Source organism: Hemibagrus wyckioides, linkage group LG09 (assembly GCF_019097595.1).
Source record: "Hemibagrus wyckioides isolate EC202008001 linkage group LG09, SWU_Hwy_1.0, whole genome shotgun sequence".
In the NCBI taxonomy this organism is placed as follows: domain Eukaryota; kingdom Metazoa; phylum Chordata; class Actinopteri; order Siluriformes; family Bagridae; genus Hemibagrus; species Hemibagrus wyckioides.
The window spans coordinates 19,052,872-19,075,246 of NC_080718.1; the positions used below are offsets into that span (position 1 = coordinate 19,052,872).

Below are 22,375 nucleotides of genomic sequence, written 5' to 3' on the forward strand. Positions count from 1 at the left end.
CAAAAATCTACAGCAAAATACTATAAAAAATAAACCTCTTGGCCACTGAAAACTGTAATTTTGCAAGCAAAAAAAAAAATGCAGTGTTGCTAACAGCTTGATACAATTTAAAGTATTGTACACAATGCTAAACCTAAAGTGCCCAGTTTAGGTTTCAGGGATATAAACCTTCTATTGCCCACTGTAAGAGATAGATGGGACTGAGCACAATGTCTTATGTTATTCCTTAGCATGCAATTCTTTATTATGACAAATGGCACTCCAGGGCAGTTGTGCTGGACAGACAAAGCACTCAGCCTGCTGTGTTTGCTGCTTTTATGCCTGGAGGGTATCCAGAGAGTCTCTCCATCATTCATATCATAAACTCAAACATGCACTGTACTTACATACTTTGAAGCCTTCAAAGGAGGCTGACAAATGCCTTTCCACTTAGCCTTACTAATGAGAGATGACAGAGTGACATTCCAAGGTCTGCCTGATGCTCTGAACACTGACTTTATACCCTGACAGGAGTGTCATACAACCAGCAATTCGTGTGCTCTGGAGGACTAAGTCATACAGAAGCAGGTGGGCCTGAGTGGTACTGCACTAGACTGAACAATAAGACCTGTGGTTCTTGACTCATCTAAAGCTCAATCCAGTACTTACTGAAAGAATTGTCTATTGAATATGGAGGTAGACGGTTAATTTTGGAGCACCCTCTTATAAGGAATTAACATTATCAATGGGTAATATTCATTTATTCAGAGAGAGAGAGCGAGAGAGAGAGAGAGAGAGAGAGAGCGCTTTAGAAACATGTAATATTTAAAAATCGAGAGATGGGTAGAGGGAGAAAGAAAAAGACAGACAGAATGGGTGGGGGAAAGAGAGACACAAAGAGAGAGAGAGAGAGAGAGAGAGAGAGAGAGAGAGAGAGAGAGAGAGGGCGTTTTGGGAGCTTGTAATGCATCAACTTAAAATATTTAAAAAATCAAGACAAAAGGAGAGGAAGTAACAAAGAGACTGAGAGAGAGAGAGAGAGAGAGAGATCTTCGCGCATGGATGCTTCATTCTCTTTGTTCGTTTATGTGTCTCGGTGTGTTTTAGGACAGCAAAATGTTCCCTCGTCTTATTATGTATAAGTTTGCAAGAGTCTCGTCTCTCCAGTGAACTCGGTCCCCTCATGGTGCTCCGTCTCCACGCGGATACATAGCGCCATTTAGGCGCGTATTATTTACTTCCTCACGGATCAACGAAAACAAAAGTCAACACAATGGATCTTTCATTTATGGCTGCGCAGGTATGTAAAAGATGTATATTTTTCATCTCCCCACCACCAAAACACGCGAACAGGTGTTATAATTACTTACCTGCTAACTTTGTCCCGGGAGGGCGTGGCCCATGTGCACGCGCAAACACATCTAGTAAAGCCTACAGTTACCATTAAACAGGGTACTACATGTAAACTCATTCTTTTAAAGTCTTGTATCATTTGACGCTTAAATTAATTATAGATTCGTGGTTTCCATTGTACAGTATTCATACAACGTGGCATACATCTCGTGCGCACCGGATCGGAGTCAAAAAGCGCATTATTCTGCTCCTCTACGTAATGAAAGGTCCATCATTCCAGTAAGTCAGGTACAAACACACTGCTGTGCACGCCCTATATGCCTTCCGCTGATCTTCAGATACCTTCAAAAACCTTTATCATGATTTGTGTTAATAACGCCTTCCTAATTGCACATGCGACGTGTTGATGTTTGTAATGTTTGCTTTTCTTTTTTTCTGTGTTTTTTCTGTATTTTGATCCATGGTCAAAAAAAAACAACACTAATCATTTGTTTTCTCTTTTTCTCTCAAAGAGCCCTAGAATTTTGTTCAGCTGAATGCATTTTTTAATAAAGGCCTATATGTAGCTTTGGTGTAACCCCTAAATTATCATATACAACATTTGAATGAATTGATTAACCCTGATAATGTGTTGAATTTACTTTAAATGTGTGCAAATTTGTTTAACGGGTACTCTGATTTAATGCCTGGGGGTTTAAAATAACACCTACATGATCTACTTACATGTTTAAAAACAGATTTATGAAAACACTGTCAGAGGTCATTTGGCACTGAAGAATTTTTGGCTGTACATTTCCTGAAACTCAAAAAAAGAGGGATTAATACAATGTTGAATGTGTATGTGTTCTAAACTTCCATGTAAATGTGCTGGATGGTAGCCTAAATGTTCCATCACTTTAGTGAATGTTCCTTTAAAACAAATTTATAATCTTGACTGGGCACAGAACCCAAGGACAGCACTTTCTCCTCAATGTTAACAGTCTAATGCAGTCTGAAGTTGATGCTTTCTGACAAAGTTACAAAGCTCATTTGGAAAGTGCTGTTATCTTCTGGGTAAACCCTGGACAATAGAGAAATCTACATTGATTGACATTTAGGAACTTTTTTGGGAATGATTGTAATGCTGAGCAGGTAGAGACGGATGAATGAGAGTACTCTGTAAGTAATCTTGTTATTTAGGCATTTCCAATCATCATATTATCATAGTCTATAAATACGGTGAGAGCACAGGTAGACATGGTTATCGCAGGTGAATCCACACCCTTATCCAAACCAGACTAGCGGAACGTAAACCTCAAACTATAAGAACTGATAAACTAAGGGACTGGATTAAGAGGAGAAACATTAACAGACAAGAAACATCCCAAAACAGTGTAGATTTACAAGGCAGACAAATGGAAGGAATATATAAAGGGATATATCCACCTATCACTTAAATCCATTAAACATTGAATATGGGTTTTTACATTTTTTTTGTGCATGAAAATGTTAGAGTCATTGTTTGATATGTTTTCACTGTAAAGCTAAGTAAATGTGAAACAAATAAATGCATCAACATTACAAATTAATTTTAGAAATGAAGCTATATTTCCCTTAAAAGTCACACACTCCATCTTTGCATAGGGGGTATCCATGGAGGACTAGAATAGCTCATTTCTCACCTTAAAACAATTCAGTGCTGCTATGAGTAATACATCATGTTGCAGTTGCAGTGTGTGTCCCTATATCTCCATGTAGCTCCGTATCTGTGAACTGTTGTATGTTGGGAGACATGATTCACATAAAAAATTAACTTAAATGATGACATTCGGATATATGACAGTCCTACAGAAAAATCTGTTATGTCTTACATTCTGACTTGCACTTCATGAACATGTTTTTCTAAATGTCTGTAAGGTATTGTGGCATTCTATAACAGTGAGGAACATATAATCAGAAGAAAGCTTTCAGATATGAGGTGCGATTTTAGTGATTTTAGCATGAGGTTAGTTGAAACACAGAGCAGTGTGAGTGGTTTGTAATATGAGACAGAAAACCTCTGATTTACTGCTGACTTCATTGTCTTGCTCAGTTTTGTGAAACCTCATATTTTATATCGTATCTCCAATCTCTTGGCTCTTCAAACAAAGACACAGAGTGATAGATTGATGGACAAAAATGGATAGAAACAGAATATATGTTATATGTGGCTTTGACAGGTGCAGAGTATATCAAAAGGAAATGAAAACAGGCTAAATAACAAGTCCAACATCCTTCCCGTGAGCTCAGTAACTCATTACATAATTGACTACATTATTGCATGTCACTCTACAAAGCCACACATTTTGAGTGCACACATTTCCTCTGGTGTAAATTTTTTGTTTTATGACAAAAGCAACTTGAAGGTTTGTTTCCATCAAACCCTTGAAATTAATGAGAAATTTAGGAGTAACCTCTACTGATTTTTTTTTTATAAAGAACAAGTCAAAGATAATATATGATTTCTTTGGTTTCTTACTAACTTCCCTTGGTGCATAGCATGTCATTGCCAATATCCCCATTTATACACCATAAAAATCCCCAATTCGTCTTTGTAGGACCTCACCAAACTTAATAAGCCATCTTATTTTTAGAGTAGACCTGACTGTATCAAACCCTTATGCTTATTGTATTTTTATTCAAACAAACATTTGACCTGGTTGTCATCAGATACATGGTGAAGTGGATTTAGTTAAAAATCGCCTATTCACATATAAATTTTTCATGACAAATTTATATTGTTGCCATGGGTAAGATGAGGTTAGGCTCTGACAGAGGCAGTATACAGTAATGTTCACTGAACACACTGAGAAATATTCTCCCTGCACAGCCTCCACAGATTACTAAACATCCACCTAACAAGCATTTATACCACATCCAACACAGTTAATGAAAAAAATCACAATTAGGGCAGATTAGATTTTTATGCTAAATTATATGCATTATGTAGAGTTCACATTCATGGTTTCCCAAACAGTTCACAAATTCACTGGTTAACTAATTGGCCACTGATATTGATTAAAAATGCATTTCCATATAATAACATTTAAGATTTAATTTACCTGGTGTATAATTCATGTTTTGAGGAGTGTCTGACACATACACTATATTGCCAAAAGTATTCGCTCACCTGCCTTGACTCGCATATGAACTTAAGTGACATCCCATTCCTAATCCATAGGGTTCAATATGACGTCGGTCCACCCTTTGCAGCTATAACAGCTTCAACTCTTCTGGGAAGGCTGTCCAAAAGGTTTAGGAGTGTGTTTATAGGAATTTTTGACCATTCTTCCAGATGCGCATTTGTGAGGTCACACACTGATGTTGGATGAGAAGGCCTGGCTCTCAGTCTCCACTCTAATTCATCCCAAAGGTGTTCCATCGGGTTGAGGTCAGGACTCTGTGCAGGCCAGTCAAGTTCATCTACACCAGACTCTGTCATCCATGTCTTTATGGACCTTGCTTTGTGCACTGGTGCACAGTCATGTTGGAAGAGGAAGGGGCCAGCTCCAAACTGTTCCCACAAAGTTGGGAGCATGGAATTGTCCAAAATGTCTTGGTATGATGAAGCATTCAGAGTTCCTTTCACTGGAACTAAGGGGCCAAGCCCAGCTCCTGAAAAACAACCCCACACCATAATCCCCCCTCCACCAAACTTTACACTTGGCACAATGCAGTCAGACAAGTACCGTTCTCCTGGCAACTGCCAAACCCAGACTCGTCCATCAGATTGCCAGATGGAGAAGCGCGATTCGTCACTCCAGAGAACGCGTCTCCACTGCTCTAGAGTCCAGTGGCGGCGTGCTTTACACCACTGCATCCGACACTTTGCATTGCACTTGGTGATGTATGGCTTGGATGCAGCTGCTCGGCCATGGAAACCCATTCCATGAAGCTCTCTGCGCACTGTTCTTGAGCTAATCTGAAGGCTACATGAAGTTTGGAGGTCTGTAGCAATTGACTCTGCAGAAAGTTGGCGACCTCTTTGCACTATGCACCTCAGCATCCGCTGACCCCGCTCCGTCAGTTTACGTGGCCTACCACTTCGTGGCTGAGTTGCTGTCATTCCCAAACACTTCCACGTTCTTATAATACAGCTGACAGTTGACTGTGGAATATTTAGGAGCGAGGAAATTTCATGACTGGATTTGTTGCACAGGTGGCATCCTATCACAGTTCCACGCTGGAATTCACTGAGCTCCTGAGAGCGACCCATTCTTTCACAAATGTTTGTAAAAACACTCTGCATGCCTAGGTGCTTGATTTTATACACCTGTGGCCATGGAAGTGATTGGAACACCTGATTCTGATTATTTGGATGGGTGAGCGAATACTTTTGGCAATATAGTGTAGGTCACATTTTAGTTACAGCAAGGCAAGACAAATTTACTCATATAGCACATTTCATACACAAGGTAATTCAAAGTGATTTATACAAATAAAATAAAGAATATAAAAGACTATAAAAATTTAATAGAATAGAATCAACTAATATTTTTAATTTTTAAAAATAAGATCAAGTAAATGAACAGTGGCTAGCTTTGTTTTTTTGCTGTATACTGAAGACATTTGGGTTTGAGATCAAAAGGTGATTCAACAGATCAGAATTTTAGCTTTCATTTCCTGATATTTGAATTTTGTATTCCATTGTTGCAGCTCTCAGCACATGTCACAGCTTTCAGCACTTCATGCAGCTTTCTGCATGTGTTTTGTTTAGGTTCACGTCTTGTCTCTGCCCCCGTCTTGTCATCAGCACTTACCACTTTTAAGTGGTTTTATTGTAAAAAAAGGATAAAAACACCTGAAAACCAGAGAGATACTGTATCTAGACACACAAGTCATTTAGAATCAAGTATTGAAGTACTGGGCATCATCAGTACAATAATCTAGAATGGTCTGAAGAAGAAACTACTCGTGTACTAAAAGCTAGATATCATACAGGTCAGCCAAGGAAAACAACAGAACTTGTTACAAAACAAAAAAAAATTCAGTAAAGTGAGTATATTCACCATTCAATGAAGACCTAGAAAGCTGAAATATAGAGGCCATACCACAAAATGTAAACCACTCATCAGCAGTGAGAATCACAAAGCCAGACTGGAATTCACAAAGAAATACAGAGATGTAATTGGAACCAAGATTAACCAAAGTGATTAACCAAAAGCTCTGCTCATCGTCCGAAACATATGAGCTCATCAGTCAAGCACAGTGGAGGTAGTGGAGGTAGTGTCATGGCTTGGGTTTGCATGGCTGCTTCTGCAGCAAGCTCACTAATCTTTATTGATGATGTAGCAGCAGAATGAGTTCAGAAATCTACAGAAACATTCTGTCTGCCAATTTACTGTGAAATACATCCAATCTAATTTAGAGGGACTTCATCAGGCAGCAAGACCATGACCCAAAATACACTGCCAACACAACAAAGGTCAAGGGAAAAGAAAAAGTGAAAGGTTTTAGACTGGGTGAATCAATCACCAGACCATAATTGAGCATGCATTTTACCTCCTTAAGGGAGACAGACACACACACACGCCCACCCTTAAACAAACAACAACTAAAAGAATCTGAAGTATACACTTGGAAAAAAACAAAGAATCCAAAAGTTTGGTGATGTCATTGGGATTGTCAGCCAAATTGCCAAATACCTTAAGCCTGTTAACACATCTAAGTAAGTACATATCAGGAAATGAAAGCTGAAATCTGATCTGTTGACTCATATTCATCTTTTGACCTTTTGACCTTTCGGTTGGGGGCGGGGTCAGTCACAGTTACACAGTTAAGGTTCACTGGTAGGTAGATAGGTAAGGTAGATAATGTGCCAGAAGCATTATATATATATATATATATATATATATATATATATATATATATATATATATATATATATATATATATTTACATTTGTATTAATTATTAAATAGATAATAAGTTCTTATAATCATGATTCCCAATTGTTGGTAATTTTGTTTAATACTATTAATATATTATATATAGCTCTTTCAGTTGCATGAACTGAAAAAAAAAAAGAAACCTGAAACCTTCAGCTTTAATCCAATGAACTCACTTCTACTCTTCACCCTAACGTTGCTCAGTGCAGCTGGCAGCAAAAGCAGACAAGGATTTACATCGGAACAGAAACACTGGCACTAATCAAATAAACTACTTTAAGATTACAGCAACTTTTACTCAAACCTTCTTTTCTCATTTTGTATATCTGCTTGACTCTGCTACCAAAAATGTATAATATAATATAATAATATACATATTATTATTATTATTATTATTATTAATAATAATAATAATAATAATAATAATAATAATAATAATAATAATAATAATATAAAGAGCACAAGAAATAAATTTGGTGTGCAATAATCAGATGGACTTTTAGCATCTGAAAGAAAAGCAATGACTAAAGAACACACTCTTTTGTCTCCCTCCTTCCGTTATCAAGAAGATCTATTTTATGGCTAACATGTTACCCTAGCAACAAGCGAGAGACAACTGACTACGTGAAGAGCACTTTAAAAGGGACAGATTACAAATTTATATTAAAAGCATGAATATAAGGACATAGCTATTGTGGCAAATTCGAAAATACTACATACTCAATACTCAAAAATATATATTAAAAACTGAAACCAGTGACAAACAAGTAAAGCAATATAGTATAGTTTGTGTTAAAGTTGAAAAATATTTCATTTGAGGAATAACACTGAGTCTGCTAGTAAAATGATTTGATTAAGGTTAAGGTATACCCAGATGGTTCTCTCTGGCTAAACAACACTGGTGTAAATCACCTGATTCAGCTGCTACAGAAATTGTTCTGACAGTGAAAGAGTTTTTCCTAAAAAAAGAGCCTTATTCTGCCCATTACATATATCATTCCTTCAGAATTTGACAGATGTACCGTATGTGCACATGTGGAAATTCAGACACTCAGAGAACCTTAAGTTCTCAGTTTCAGAACACCTCGTCTGTAAACAATGTTAAATCCCACAGCCGAGAGAAAGTACTACAGCTCAGTTCATTAATATCAGGAACAGAACCAACGCCTGAATAATGCAGAGAAGGCAGAACCCTTGGTGCTGAGAAGTAAGATGCATCAGTCCATGTACTGTGACAACAGCAGCAGTAGGATGCCAGTGTAATATTTTAAGGTTGACTCTGTAGGCAATGTGCATTAACAAAAAAATCTAAAAAGCATTTTCACGTCAGAGGTTCATCTAATACACACTCACTTAAAACATAGCTTCACCATATATAAAAACACCATGTGTTAGAAAGAGTACATTCTCACCTAATTCACTATTTGTTTTTTTGTCCCCTTTTATTTTATTCCTGACGTGATATTCTTACTTTGTGTAAGAAAGCTGCCATTACATTTAAATCAGTGGCTTGAACATAGTGGTTCATTTCAGACCTTCTGTATCTTAGCAACACATATCATGGAATTATTGCTATTTTTTGTGATATTTGGGCCTGCTGATGAGTTTTATGTTGTGTTTAATTAGGTATTTCACTACTTTCCTGTTAGCATGTACTTGATGGATTGTGAATACTGTGGCACATCAGTTAAACTTGGACAAACAAACTTTTATAAATTTTAATATGCACTGTAATTTGTTATGAAACATTTCAAATGGCTTATTAAATTCACAGGAGGTCTCTTTTATTAGCAATTAATATTTCAAATTTTGTCTTAACAAATATTTTTATTGTAGGCTGTAGCAATTATCTCCAATAACATGGTGTCTTGCAATGGTGAAGTGTCCCTGCATCCACCTCTACACTGACCAGGTTAAATCAGTTACTGAAGGTGAACGAATACAGTCATTACTAATTCTTGAGAAATTAATTGTTCTTAAGAATCAGCAATGTCTGTTAGTAGTTTTATTTAAAAAAATAAAAATAAAAAAAGAGAGAGAGTTTCAGATAACCTTTAAAGTAGTGCAACATTGTTAGTTCAGTAATAACAATTATGCTAATATGATGAAAATGATAAAGTGACCGACATTTACATTTTTCAATATTTTCTATTCTTTTCATGGCTTCTTTACTAATGTCATGCTTAATCATTTAAATTCCAAAAAAAAAAAAAATTAATACATCAACAACAACAATAGTAATAATCATAATCATAATCACAAACAAGTGAACAGTGTAAAATGTGTTTTAGTGTTTATACAATTTACCTGAAATACTCTTTTGCCTAAGCAAATGTTACAAATGTTAGAACAAAGAAAAGGAAATGCAAAATAGCGGGATACCAATTCCAATAAAAGCATTATGAGAGCCTTAAAAGCATTGGAAATTTAAATGTCTGGTTCTGCGCTCTTACATAATTGCTCAGGTGCATCAGGATGGCCACACAGGGCTTTAATTACTTCCATTAATGTTTGGCCACTCACCCATCTCCTGAGACAGACTCATTATATAAGTCCAAAATAGAACACTGCATAAACTCATCTCTGAATTACACTCTGAGTAAATTACTGTTTATATATATCTCAACTGGGTTGTCTAGTTATTCTATCACTTATGGACCTGTTATGTTGTAACCTCAGCATAGTAAATGCTATTATCTATTCCAATGAAATATTTTGTAACACCAAAATTGCCATGGATATATATATATATATATATAGGCAAGGTGAGAACTGCTGCATCACCCATGTACCATGTACCCTACTACAGCAATTACTGTTTTCAGAAATCAATACATATCAATGAATATGTCTAAGTTCGAGCCTTACAACACATTAACTATCCGTTACAAATAATGATGGCATCATAATCATATTACATTTTCCTAATGGCTCTTTATTTAGATTATGCCAAAAAGCCCCCATAATGACTAAGGCCCATATTTTAATGGTTTTGTACGACAGACAGACAGACAGACAGACAGACAGACAGACAGACAGATAGATAGATAGATAGATAGATAGATAGATAGATAGATAGATAGATAGATAGATAGATAGATAGATAGATAGATAACAATATGAAAGCATAATTGTATAATTATTTAAAATGTAGTCTAAAGTTTTTTTTTATAGCTTGTTTTGACTCCACTGTTTTCTTTCCATTTTTCTTCTTCCAGCATAGTAGATGCTGGCCATAAGTCATAAAACTATAAAAAGATTACAAGTAATCTGCAAAGGACACTACCTTTCATGCCATGAATTTAAATGTAAGGATGAGTCATCCAATTGCATGCCAACAAAACTTTTTAGAGTCTTTGCATAATTTAATCCTGTCATCAGATTACTCCTAAGTTAGGTTCATGACTCTTTCCATCATGCTACGAAACTGCTGGTGATGGTTCCTACTGTATGTATACCATACTGTAGATTTGTGTGGACACTGCCACTCATTCTGTAAGTATAGTCAATATGAATATATGCTTGTTGCCTTACATTAAGACTTTCTAGGACTGTAATTGCCTTAAATTAATCACTTCAACTTTCCTCTTTTTAAATATTCACCAAACATTAACTAAGCATAAGTTCACACCATGGGTTTTGCCTGTGTTAAAATATACATGAGGGATATAAAAAATATGCTCCAATTTGCCAACAATTCTGTGATGTGATTTAGGTAAGCTTAAATAATCAATTTAATAAGGATATGCAAATGCTTTGGGAAGCATGGTCACAGGAAATGTATTATTTTCTAAATGGAGAGAGATCGTGCCAATAAAATGACTTGTTCTCAAAATGTGTCCTTCACTTAATGTGATCTGGCTTGTTAATCGCACTCAGAGTTAAATAGACTTTTAACTCAGTGAGCATATCAAAGATTTATGAATTGATTTAGAGGATAGGCAACAATTCTTACTCTCTATTGCATATTTTATTATGAAATGCATCTTCTATATGCCAGTACCTAAGCTCAACCATACCATAAGTTTTTGTGCAGGTTCACCATTTCATTGGTATAAAATATTGTTGTTTTTTTTTTATACAGATCCCAGTTATGACAGGAGCATTCATGGACTCTTCCCCCAACGATGATTACAGCACTGAACATTCCCTCTTCAACTCATCTGCCAGTGTGAATGCAGCTCCCATGACCTTAGTCCAGACTCAACATGATGAGCAGCATCGTGTCTCCACTGATGCTATCTGGCTGTGGATCGCCATCATTGCCACCATTGGGAACATTGTGGTGGTTGGAGTGGTTTATGCATTCACTTTCTGATCTGTCCATTTAAAGAAACTATTGGAAGTGAGTTGTCGGTTTTGATGATAATCTTTTGGTTCATGAAAAACCAACATTTGCATTCAAAACTTTTCCTTCTACAATGTTATTTGGAAGCTTGCACTTCGGTAAGCTGTGTTTGTTTATTCTGAAGATGTTCAAATGGATTAAATGGCTTTAGGTGCTGAACCTACTTTAATATCCCAGAAGACCTTAGAAGCAATTAAGAGGATTGTTCCTCAATTATTTGGATGACAGGACAGCAAATCTTTAAACATTAAATGGAAGTAAGGGACACACACACACACAGCCGTACACAAAGAAAATGGTTTGTATATAAACTAACAACATCATAAGAACACTTGTTGTTATGATAAAAGATTAATCTGTTCTGTGTAAAAATATTTCATAGTTACACATTTACTTCTGTATAACGTCCAGCTATATTACTTTGTATAACCTTATATGTTTTAAAGACAGTCTAGTTGATTGAAGTCAAACACATTTAAATATTCTTTGCATCAAGTACCTGTCCATATGTTTCTTACTCCAGAATCCCATTTCTCTGTGTGTTGAAATCTCCTATGCAGTTGTTGCTATGGTGATTAATCCTGACTAATTAAGGACATAAAATGACTCTTCTTCAGCCAAGGAGAAGAGCACTTCAGATGATGGTGCCCTAGCTGTTGACCCTCTTATTTTTCGCCCAGCTGTTTTCCTTCTTTTGGTTGAAGAGAACTATCCAGGGAAAAAGCCATAAGCGCATATTATGTTCAATTATAGTGTTACTTTTATGGGTTGCCATGGAGAAGGTTAGATGGGGTACATAGACAGGGCACTAAAAATGCCTCCACAGAGCTCTGGTTCTCTAATGGGCTCCCAGGGAAATAGTCAGGTCTGTAATCAAGCCCAAGAAAAAGCAATGTATTTAAATATCTTCAAATGCACTTTCACCGAATCACAATATACAGTTATAGTAACGTAGAAGAAATGTATTGTTCCCAATACTATTCAAATAGAAATGTACTGTAAGGGAAATTATGATTATGACTGATTCGAAAATGAAAGTGATTTATTAGGATTTCTTTTTTGTTGACCACCTGCTAATCAGCCCACTTTTGCCTAATAAATGATGCACCTGTGAAACTACAACTGTTCTTATTGATTTACCCCTTCATTCTTAATAAATGACCATTAAGTTCTGATCATGCTGTTGGAAATTCCTCAGCTATAAGTCAGTGCTCTTGCTTTATGTTTTCGTTCATGAATTCGTTCTTTATTATTCATTCTCATGAATAATAGACTACGTAGTGATTAATGATCCTTTATGATTTTCATAATGATAAGCCCAGAGTGTGCACTAAACCATAGATCTTGCCAAGATACACAGTTACATTGCTTTCTGTCCTGGCCCCGACAGCTCAGTGCAGACAGATTCAATATGCTAATTTGGGTCAGTGTTTTTGGACACATTCTGTCAGCTCAGATCTAAACTAACAGTCTGGAGTTTCTCCTGAGCCATAGCAATGCTTTACAACTGTTGAATCAGAATGTAATTTATACCAGATTACCTGTAAGCTGAGAAAAAAAAGCTTATTAGACTTGAAAACCTCTTAGTGATGTTTAAAGGCGTTTTAACATTGATGTTTATTAACGTTTAATGCAGATGTATGCAACTGATTGGCAGTCTATGATAATTATATGTTCTATATTCATTTGTAGTCTCTGTTCATCGCTGTATCTTGTACCTGCTGCTCTCATGTGACATCCACCCACACTGCCTCAACATGTCAGAGCTTAGACTAAAAATCATACCATACTTCTACATACTTTTGCACAAAATGTGTTTCTTATTTCTCAGCCAGTAACACATTTCACAAGGTTTGGTATATGCATAATAAATGTGGGCACAAACAGTGCAAAATGTCAAGACGTTCTATTTTGAGATGTTTTACAGTGTGACTGAACAAACTTGAACAGACATACATTTAGCCTTCTCTTTATATGCAGCTCTAATTACAGTGTAAAAATTCAGTAATGCAGCACATTGTGAAGAAATAATCACATTTATGTAATAAATCAAATAACATTAATGATTTCAGTATTCTTCAATATGTGACACATGCTCATTTTACATATATTTTATTTAGATGTACAAATGAAATATGACCAAGTCCTAAATATGAAATATGAAACAACAAATATGAAAAAGTAAAACTCCATATTTATACCCACTGAGCACACAATACTAATACTGAGTAGGGTTTCCCTTTGCTCTTAGCACTAGCCTTAGTTCTTCGTGGAATGGGTTCCACAAGATGGTAGAAACTTTTTTTTAAGATTCTGGTCAATGTTGAAATGATCGCATCACACAATTTATGGCATAATTCCTTAAGAGATTTAATAGATCCTGTGATTAGGAAGGCCACTAAAGAACACTGAACTCATTGTCATGAAACCAGTTTGAGACGATTTTGTGCTTTGTGACATGGTGCATTACCATGCTGAAAGTAGCCATCTGAAGAAATTTTGGCCATGAAAGGATGCACATTGTAAGCAACAATTCTCAAATAGGCTGTGGCATTCAAGTGATGATTAATTGGTATTACAGGTCTTTGCAAAGTGTGCCAATAAAACCTTCCCCACACCATTACACCACCTCCACCAGCCAGGCAGGTTGGGTCTATCGATTCATGCTGTTTGGGCCAGGTTCTGACCATATCATTTGTGTGCCTCAGCAGTAATCAGGATTCATCAGACCAGGTTTTCCAAGGGTTCATCTGCCCAGTTTTGATGAGTCGGTGTCCAATGCAGTCTCACCTTTCTGTTCTTGGATGATAAAATTGGAATCTGACATCGTCTTATGCAGTTGTAGCCCATCTGCTTCAAGGTTCAACGTGCATTATGAGATGCATTTCTGTTTACCATAGTTGTACAGAGTGCTTATCTGAGTTACTGTAGCCTCTCAGTCAGATCACTCCAGTTTGGCCATTCTCTGATGACCTCTCCTTAACAAGGTTCAAGATTCAAGGCTCAAGAAGCTTTTATTGTCATTTCAACCACATATAGCTGACGCAGTACATAGTGAAATGAAACAACGTTTCTCCAGGACCCTGGTGCTACATAAACATACAATATAAAGTTCAAACACAAAAAAACAACAACACAGAGCTAGGACACAAGTTTGTCTTAGCCACATAAAGTGCAAAGTGTGCAACTAGGTGCAAACATAGCAAAGACAAGACAGTGTAGAAACAATAAGTAGAAAAAAAAAAAAAAAAAACAGGACACTTAGCACCGAAAGAGAAAATGTGCAATGAAATGAAATGAAATGAAATGAAATAAAATGAAATGAGGTAACTAATAACATAACAGTGTTTCCTCACTGAATGTTTCTTTATTGCACCATTCTGAGTAAACTCAGGGACTGTTGTGCATGAAAATCCAAGTAGATCATCAGTTGCAGAAATACTCAAACCATTCCATCTGGGACCAACAATCATGCCAAGGTTAAAATCACTGAGATGTGAGCATTCCCCAAAGCTGCTCACCCGTATCTGCCTAATTTTATGCATTGCACTGCTGCCACACAATATAAATAACAGCTAATGAGATGAAGAAATTGAAGTAGCAGATTATTTATTCCTGTGAAAGAAAACTAATTAAAATTTTCTTTGATAAGAGTGTGCTTTGCCCAGCACATCTTTTTTATCTTGTCAATTTGTTACATCCTTGATTTTAATTCCCATTTTGTCCGACAGGACACAGGCAGAAAAACTGAGAACAATGCGTTATTGTGTTACTGATATTGTATTTTAAGAATAAAAAAGTAATACTTTCACCATGTCATGGAAAACCTGGAAAATTCCCCACAAACTCTGACTCACCTTCGAGCCAGGGACCCGGTATCTTTAAGGCAGCAACACTACCCAACTACCATCACTACTGTGCCACCCATTCTTGTTTTACATTTTATATTTATTTTAATAATCTATATTTATATGGTGTGCACGTATTATCATTCTAGCCACAAGAGGGCGCAAAATATAAAGTATTCAAGCAGCTCTCAGTTACTTTTGTAATATTTCCCGTTTTTCTCACATCACACCACAAGAATTCTGGCTCGGTTTTTGTTTAGATGCATTTATTTAGACACAAGCCAGAGTGTCTACTTTGGGCTATTAGGACAGGGTTTTTGTAAACTATAATGACCCCAGAATTATTTACATAACTTCTTAATGTTACTTTGGACAGTCGTCATTGGAAAAATGAGCACTGATGATGTGAACAGAAACAACACAACTCAACATTTGGTGTTTCAGTAAATATTCATAATAATTATCATATTATGATATTATTATGATAATATGATACTACTCATTAATTTAGCACAGTCTTCAAATACTTAGAAGGATATGCAGTACTGTACATACCAAGAATTTTTAATCACATTTATCTAAAACATAAAAGTTCATCTAATCATGATTTTTCATATGTAAATAAAATGCTAGTGCTAATATATTACCTCATATCAACAAAACAGAATTACATAATTGGCCAACAGCTCATATAGTGCTATCATGTTTGTCCGCGTCACCTGTATTTTGTTTTTGTTCTGTGTAGCACCTCTGGTCCAGAAGGAATGTTGTTTCATTTCACCGTGTATAAGATATATATGGTTGAAGTGACAATAAAACTTTTTTGACTTTGACTTTGTTCTCCGGTTCTGTTCTGCTTCTGTATGTTGTTAAATCCATGTTTTTTGTTCTGCCTTCACTTGTGGCAGCATTTAGCAAAGCCCCATATCGTAACTCACCTCAGTGGTGATGTCTAGAAAGCTGAGAGACTTATTAGTGTGATTTTGTGGAACCATAACTCGTGTTAGGAAACACAATAATGAAGAGAAGTTACAGCCATCTTACTTCAGACAGAAATGCAGCCTATCTGAATTACCTATTACATAAAACAATTGAAATAACTGGAACACTGAGTATATATCTAAGGAAGGTGATAGTTATGTATTTTTTAGGCTTTCAATTCAGATTTAGTGCATAAATATAATTGCTTTTCCTCTTAATTTCTTTCTAGTTTGTACAATTGCAGGCTTATGTAGCCATACTTAGGTGCCATGTGTCATCATGTTTGGAAAGTGCAGCCATTTGAGGTTTCATGTGCAAACGTGGGGACAACTGACTGTTTGGAATGGAAAGTTATGGTGTCCCACAAAGCTTGCCAGAGCTAACTACCCATTATTTGCTAGATGTTTTAAGACCAAGATTTTAAAATATACTTCTGTGAGGAAGCAAGGACACCATGTCTGCTCTATTTGGATGCAGAATGGACCAATTTCAGACTTTTGAAAGGGAAAAATATGAGTGGTGTGGAACCCTTCTGAGTTCAACAGCAAATAGGCAGATTTATCAAAAAACACACAAACTGTGTGTGTCCTTCATTTAAATGAAACATGTGCCTTCGTTGTTTGAGTAGTACTGTCTCATATTTGTTTTTCTATGACTGAGTCACCATGTCAAGTGTTTACTTCCTGCCTGACACTAAAATAAAAGTGTCAGGTCACCATATGCAAACAAAACATATTAACCTGTTAACGGTTGCTACGTCACTAGCCTAAAAAGGTTTATGTTCTCTTCTGTACTACACATAAGCACCATATGGCCATTTCCAAAACATACAAAATGCCTACAAAATAAATGATTACATGTAAAGCTAAGAAACAGCTAACATTATTCTGTGCACATTTAGAGATAATGTGAACCAGCTGAGAGCATACCATTTCCTGAGTACGAGAGAAATCTAATTATCATTACTACTGCTTCTGCTTTCACAGAGTGACCGTATATAGTATAGTTGTTACAATTATGGGCATCATGGTGCAGTGGGTAGCCTCACAAGGCTCTTGGGTTAGGGGCTTGATGGCTTTGTGGTTTACTGGATTTGTGGAATGTTGCATATTCTATTTTTCTCTGTGGGTTTTCTCTTTGAACATTTTTCCCCTCCAACATGTGTGTCATGACCTGTGGTGGACTGGCATCCCATTCATGGTGTATTTCTACCTTGTAGAGTACTTCAAAGACTCTGGCTGTAATGCCAGTGTAATGTGACTACTGAATATGAATGAATGTTTCACAAATTTAATTAAGCTAATTTTAGGAAAAGAAACATACAAAATCAGTATAACCAGTCATATATCAGTTATAGAAAGGAAAATATTTATAATCACACTATCTAGTGTCAAACAGATGTGGATGGGTTCTCTTTTGAGTCTGGTTTCTTTCAAGGTTTCTGCTCTTTAGGGATAGATACAATTAAAAATTGTAAACTTTGTAAACTTTGCCAAAAGCAAGCCTATTCATCTGGACGTTATACACAGAAGGTTGGTTCTTTCGGCCATTTTACAACTGAACTCACGATGGTACTCTGATGTTATACCTCCATCTTGATTACAGACCTTCGCAGACTTAAGACGTGAACCGTGAATGTCTCTCTCATACATCATCTTCATGTATGCCAAAATATCTAAAAACTTGTTGTAATAACAACTGTGCAGTGTTGGAATAGGGATTAGCTGCAGGAATTTGGAAAATGTATCTAAACATATTATTACAATGTCTCTGTACAGTTCTACAGATTTGTACAGTCTATGCCAATGAACATTGGGGCTGTTCTAGTGAGTTATGATGGCCAAAAGGCCTTACTAAAAAAACTCTATTCAATTATTTTATTTTGTCACCTTTCTGTATGTGCTTATGTGATGAGCTTATCATGAACAATGTGGTGAACATGTGCTGTACATTCTGGTAGAACGCTGAAATCCTGCATTGTGTGAGTAATCTCTTGATTAACATCCCATGGGAATGGCCACAACAGAACAGAATCTTATCAGATAGGTGTAAAAGGGTTTCAACTTTGGTAGTAGCTCATGGTAAATTTAAGCAGGAAAATAACAGTGCTCTTCTTGATTGTCTTGGCATTATGAGGTACTTTAAGTTATTATAATCATTATAGATAATAAAAAAGCTAGTTGGCTTCCTCGAATCAGTGAAGATATTGTTTTGTTTTTTTGACAATGATCATATACACTTTTTTTTCATATAAATTTTCCGGAGACCTTGTTTAACAAGATGAGTTTAGCCTTAGTTAGATAAGTTAATCACAAACTCCAGGCATGTCTCTTTGTACAAACTTGGGAAAATGTAGGTAGTACTGATGAATCCATATTGCATAAACAAATATTCAAACAGTATACAACAATGGGCAATCTGAATGGTTCAGATTGTCAGCAAATCCAAAGAACAGAAAACAAGATGAGACTTAGGGCAAAATGTTTAAGCATTAAAGACTTTAAAGAACTACAGCATTGGTAACTTCCTTGTGGAACATATGGATATATAGTCATGTAATCGCTGAGTGCACTTGACAACTACTGTAAATGTACTTTAATTAGAGGTTCGATGCATTTTTCTCAGTAGAAACCCTAGAGAGAAGCCTCATGAAGGAAAATCTGAGAGAATGCTTTTACCCAAACATCAGTACTAAGATATAATAACTGGTCGATAATGGCAATTAGCTGGATACACACAGAATGAGTACATCACAAAGACTGTTAAATGGTCACAAAAGAACATTGTGGTCAATTATGATAATAATAAGCGTTCTGTGTCTGTCATTTTAGAAAATGGCTGCCATTAAACTAGGTGCACTGCAACAAAATTGTTTCAAATGACCTGCTGAAGAGGAAGTGAAGCAAGTGAGTCATGCAATATATTTTCTTATTTTCTAAATATTTAGAAACACTTGCCAGAATCTGTATCAGAATCATTCCCTATTTTTTTTCTTATCTCTTTGCGCAATTTTCCCTCTGATTTCCCATTGCAGTTCATCATTATTTTGTACGATGCTTTCTATCATTTAATCTCAACAACTTCTTTATCATCTCATAAATATTTATGTTTGCAACAGTTGGAGCGTTGGTGGATATCTAAACATTTTTTTCAAGGTCATGAATTAAAATAGAGACTTAAGCCATTATACAATTAATCTTTAAAGAACATCACAGAAAGTAAAAAAACACAGACTTTAAATAAAAAAAATTGACTATATTTGGCTTGAGAGGAAAAGACTTTTTACTTCTTTGGTCCAGGAAACTGTGAAAAAAAGGGAAGAGGAGGGAAAAGATTCGAAATGACTGCTTTAAGATCCCACTCGCTGTGTTTTAAAGCAGTCAGACATGTGGTTTGCTCTGTAGAGAGGGAGGGAAAGTGGCAGCAAATTGTCAGAGGAAACCAGCACATCTGGATTGAATTTCGGAGCCATCTCATTCAGACGAGGTGCGTATAGCTTTTGTATGTCCTTTAGCCTTGAATGAAACAAAGAAATATGAAGTGAATCCATGAAAGTATCTTCTGTTAAGTATTTAATAATCATTGTTTTAGTAAGAAAATGCTGACTTGTATCATAATATTTGATTTGGTTGTGATTTGACAAAGTATGATGAAAAGTGGTATTCATAAGTGCAGGACTATCAGTTATATTAATGTGTTATATGTGTTATTTTAATATGAATCTAGAGAAATCTTACAAAATCACACAAGTACCTCTCTTGACAGCTACCAAATGGAGACAGAAATCCCAGGAGCAACACCCTCAGCCTTTCCCACCAATCTGACAAATCATAGCCTGTGTCCTGAACCAGAGGCATGGGACTGGTTGTACACCATGCAGCCAGTATACATGCTTATCATCTGTGTGCTAGGAATCCTGGGAAATGTCTTTGTCCTGCTAGTATTTTGCCTGCACAAGAAAGCCTGTTCTGTGGCAGAGATATACCTGGGTAACCTGGCTGCAGCTGACCTCCTCCTGACATCTTGCCTTCCTTTTTGGGCCATCAATGTGGCCAGTGGTTTTGAATGGCAGTTTGGCTCGCTGATGTGTCGTTTGGTAAATACATGCATCAAAATGAACATGTACTGCAGCATCTATATACTGGTATTAGTGAGTGTTGACCGCTACCTGGCTCTGGGGTTTGCGCTGACTTATGGCAGAATGCGACGGCCCTGGTACGCCAAGGTGAGCTGCTTGGCTGTGTGGATCCTGGGAATCATCCTGAGTGTGCCAACATTTAAATTCAGGGAGGTAAAGTACATCTCCGAGTACTCGGTCACTGCTTGCATACTGATCTACCCCAGTCAAAAGGTGGAATTGGCCTGTGACATTCTGCTTGTCTTGCTGGGCTTCATCATCCCTGTGACTGTCATTTCCTACTGCACTTGCAAGATTATACAAGCATTGCACTGGCAAGTAATGGGCAGGTTCAATGCAGTAAATAAAGAGAGGAAAGCAACAGTGCTGGTGTTAGCTGTTCTTCTGGCTTTTCTGCTGTGTTGGATTCCTTTTCACCTGGTAACCATTTTAGATATCCTGATAAGATCTGAAATATTAAGTGGATGTACATTTCAAAATGTCCTGGATATCTGTAACCAGATATTCACGTATTTGGCATTGAGCAACAGCGTGCTCAACCCAATCCTCTATGTGATAGTTGGCAAAAACTTCAGAAAGAAAGTGATGGAGCTCCAGTCATCAACACGGAAAACATTTGCATGATTAATAAAAAGAAAACTATTTAAATCATTGAACAGATTAAATAAGCATTTGTTTTTAAAATATGTAACCAATACCTGACACCATCACTGTTTTAATGTCATGATTTATGTAAATGTTGTTAATTTATATTTCTCAAAGAAATTTCCTGATGTTTAACAGCCTTTGTATTTGCATGTGTTATCCAATATATTATTGTATTGTTGTATTGTTGAATTAGTATTTATGTACCGAATGCAGGTGCAGCATTAGCACATAATATAAGTAAGATCTATACTTGTATAATTAATCTCAGGCTAGTTAAGATATGACAGTAATTAACACTGTGTGTTAGGATAATATTTGGATATATTTCAGTTTCAAATGAGGACTTCTGTAACCATTAAAAATAATTATGTCTGTTTTTAATGTTTTCTGAAACAATACATATACACTGAATAAAGGTTTTTTGTTAATAATTTAAGTAAATAGTTGCCGATGGACTTCACTGTATAATAATAATAATAATAATAATAATAATAATAATAATAATAATAATAATAATAATAATTAATTATTATTATTATTATTATTATTATTATCAAGAAATTTTAGATATCTTATATATTTACTCTGTAAATGTGTTATGTCATAAATTAGTGATATATTATGTGGTTTCTAGTCTGCTTAAACTATGTTATATGTGAAGGGATGTATTCATGCACAATGGCAAAATCATACTGGTGTCTGAAGCAGTTCCTAAGTGTCTTGGACTGAAAATGTGCAGACAACTATTAGTCAAAGTCTTCAAAGTATTTTTCCAGACAATAAAGGTTGGGTCACACCGAGTAATGTGTCACAGTCTCGCCACTTGTGGAAAGAGTGGTGTGGTTTATGTTTTCCCTAAGGCTGTTGCCGGTGAGACATGCTGTCAAAGCAGACGCCAGTATTTAGATCACCCACACATAACCACAAGGACCACGCTTAGCAATAAACAAGACTTTATCATCAATTTGTGTAGGTGAATACTAGTAGTCTGGAAGCAACCTGGAACATATTTCTTTTGCTTTCAGTAAAAGGCATGATTTGTAAACACTAATCTCAGTCTTGTAATTATAATATGAAAATAATATGTTACAGTTTTATACCAGTAATTCCAGTAACAATTCAAGCCAAATCTATAGCCATGGCAGTTAATAGTAAGCCTGAAGGTCAGAAATTA

At 36.1% G+C, this 22,375-nt stretch overlaps 2 protein-coding genes across 4 annotated transcripts; both read left to right on the forward strand.

Annotated features, from left to right (window-relative positions):
- Positions 1-614: 614 nt before the first annotated feature.
- On the forward strand, positions 615-13,563 carry LOC131359051 (uncharacterized protein C14orf132). 3 transcript variants are annotated; one of them, XM_058398601.1, is made up of 3 exons: positions 615-1,279; positions 1,516-1,620; positions 11,323-13,563. In XM_058398601.1, the coding sequence occupies exons 1-3, from the start codon at positions 1,253-1,255 to the stop codon at positions 11,554-11,556; spliced, it is 366 nt and encodes a 121-aa protein (XP_058254584.1). In that variant the 5' UTR covers positions 615-1,252; the 3' UTR covers positions 11,557-13,563. The 3 variants fall into 3 exon arrangements, with proteins under 3 accessions (XP_058254584.1, XP_058254585.1, XP_058254586.1); XM_058398602.1 differs by having other exon boundaries at positions 1,516-1,611; XM_058398603.1 differs by lacking the exon at positions 1,516-1,620 and having other exon boundaries at positions 636-1,279.
- Positions 13,564-19,755: 6,192 nt separating this feature from the next.
- LOC131359648 (B2 bradykinin receptor-like) lies at positions 19,756-21,648 on the forward strand. The gene is made up of 2 exons (XM_058399669.1): positions 19,756-19,901; positions 20,181-21,648. Exons 1-2 carry the CDS (start codon positions 19,756-19,758, stop codon positions 21,175-21,177), a joined length of 1,143 nt encoding a protein of 380 aa, XP_058255652.1. The 3' UTR covers positions 21,178-21,648.
- Positions 21,649-22,375: the final 727 nt, after the last annotated feature.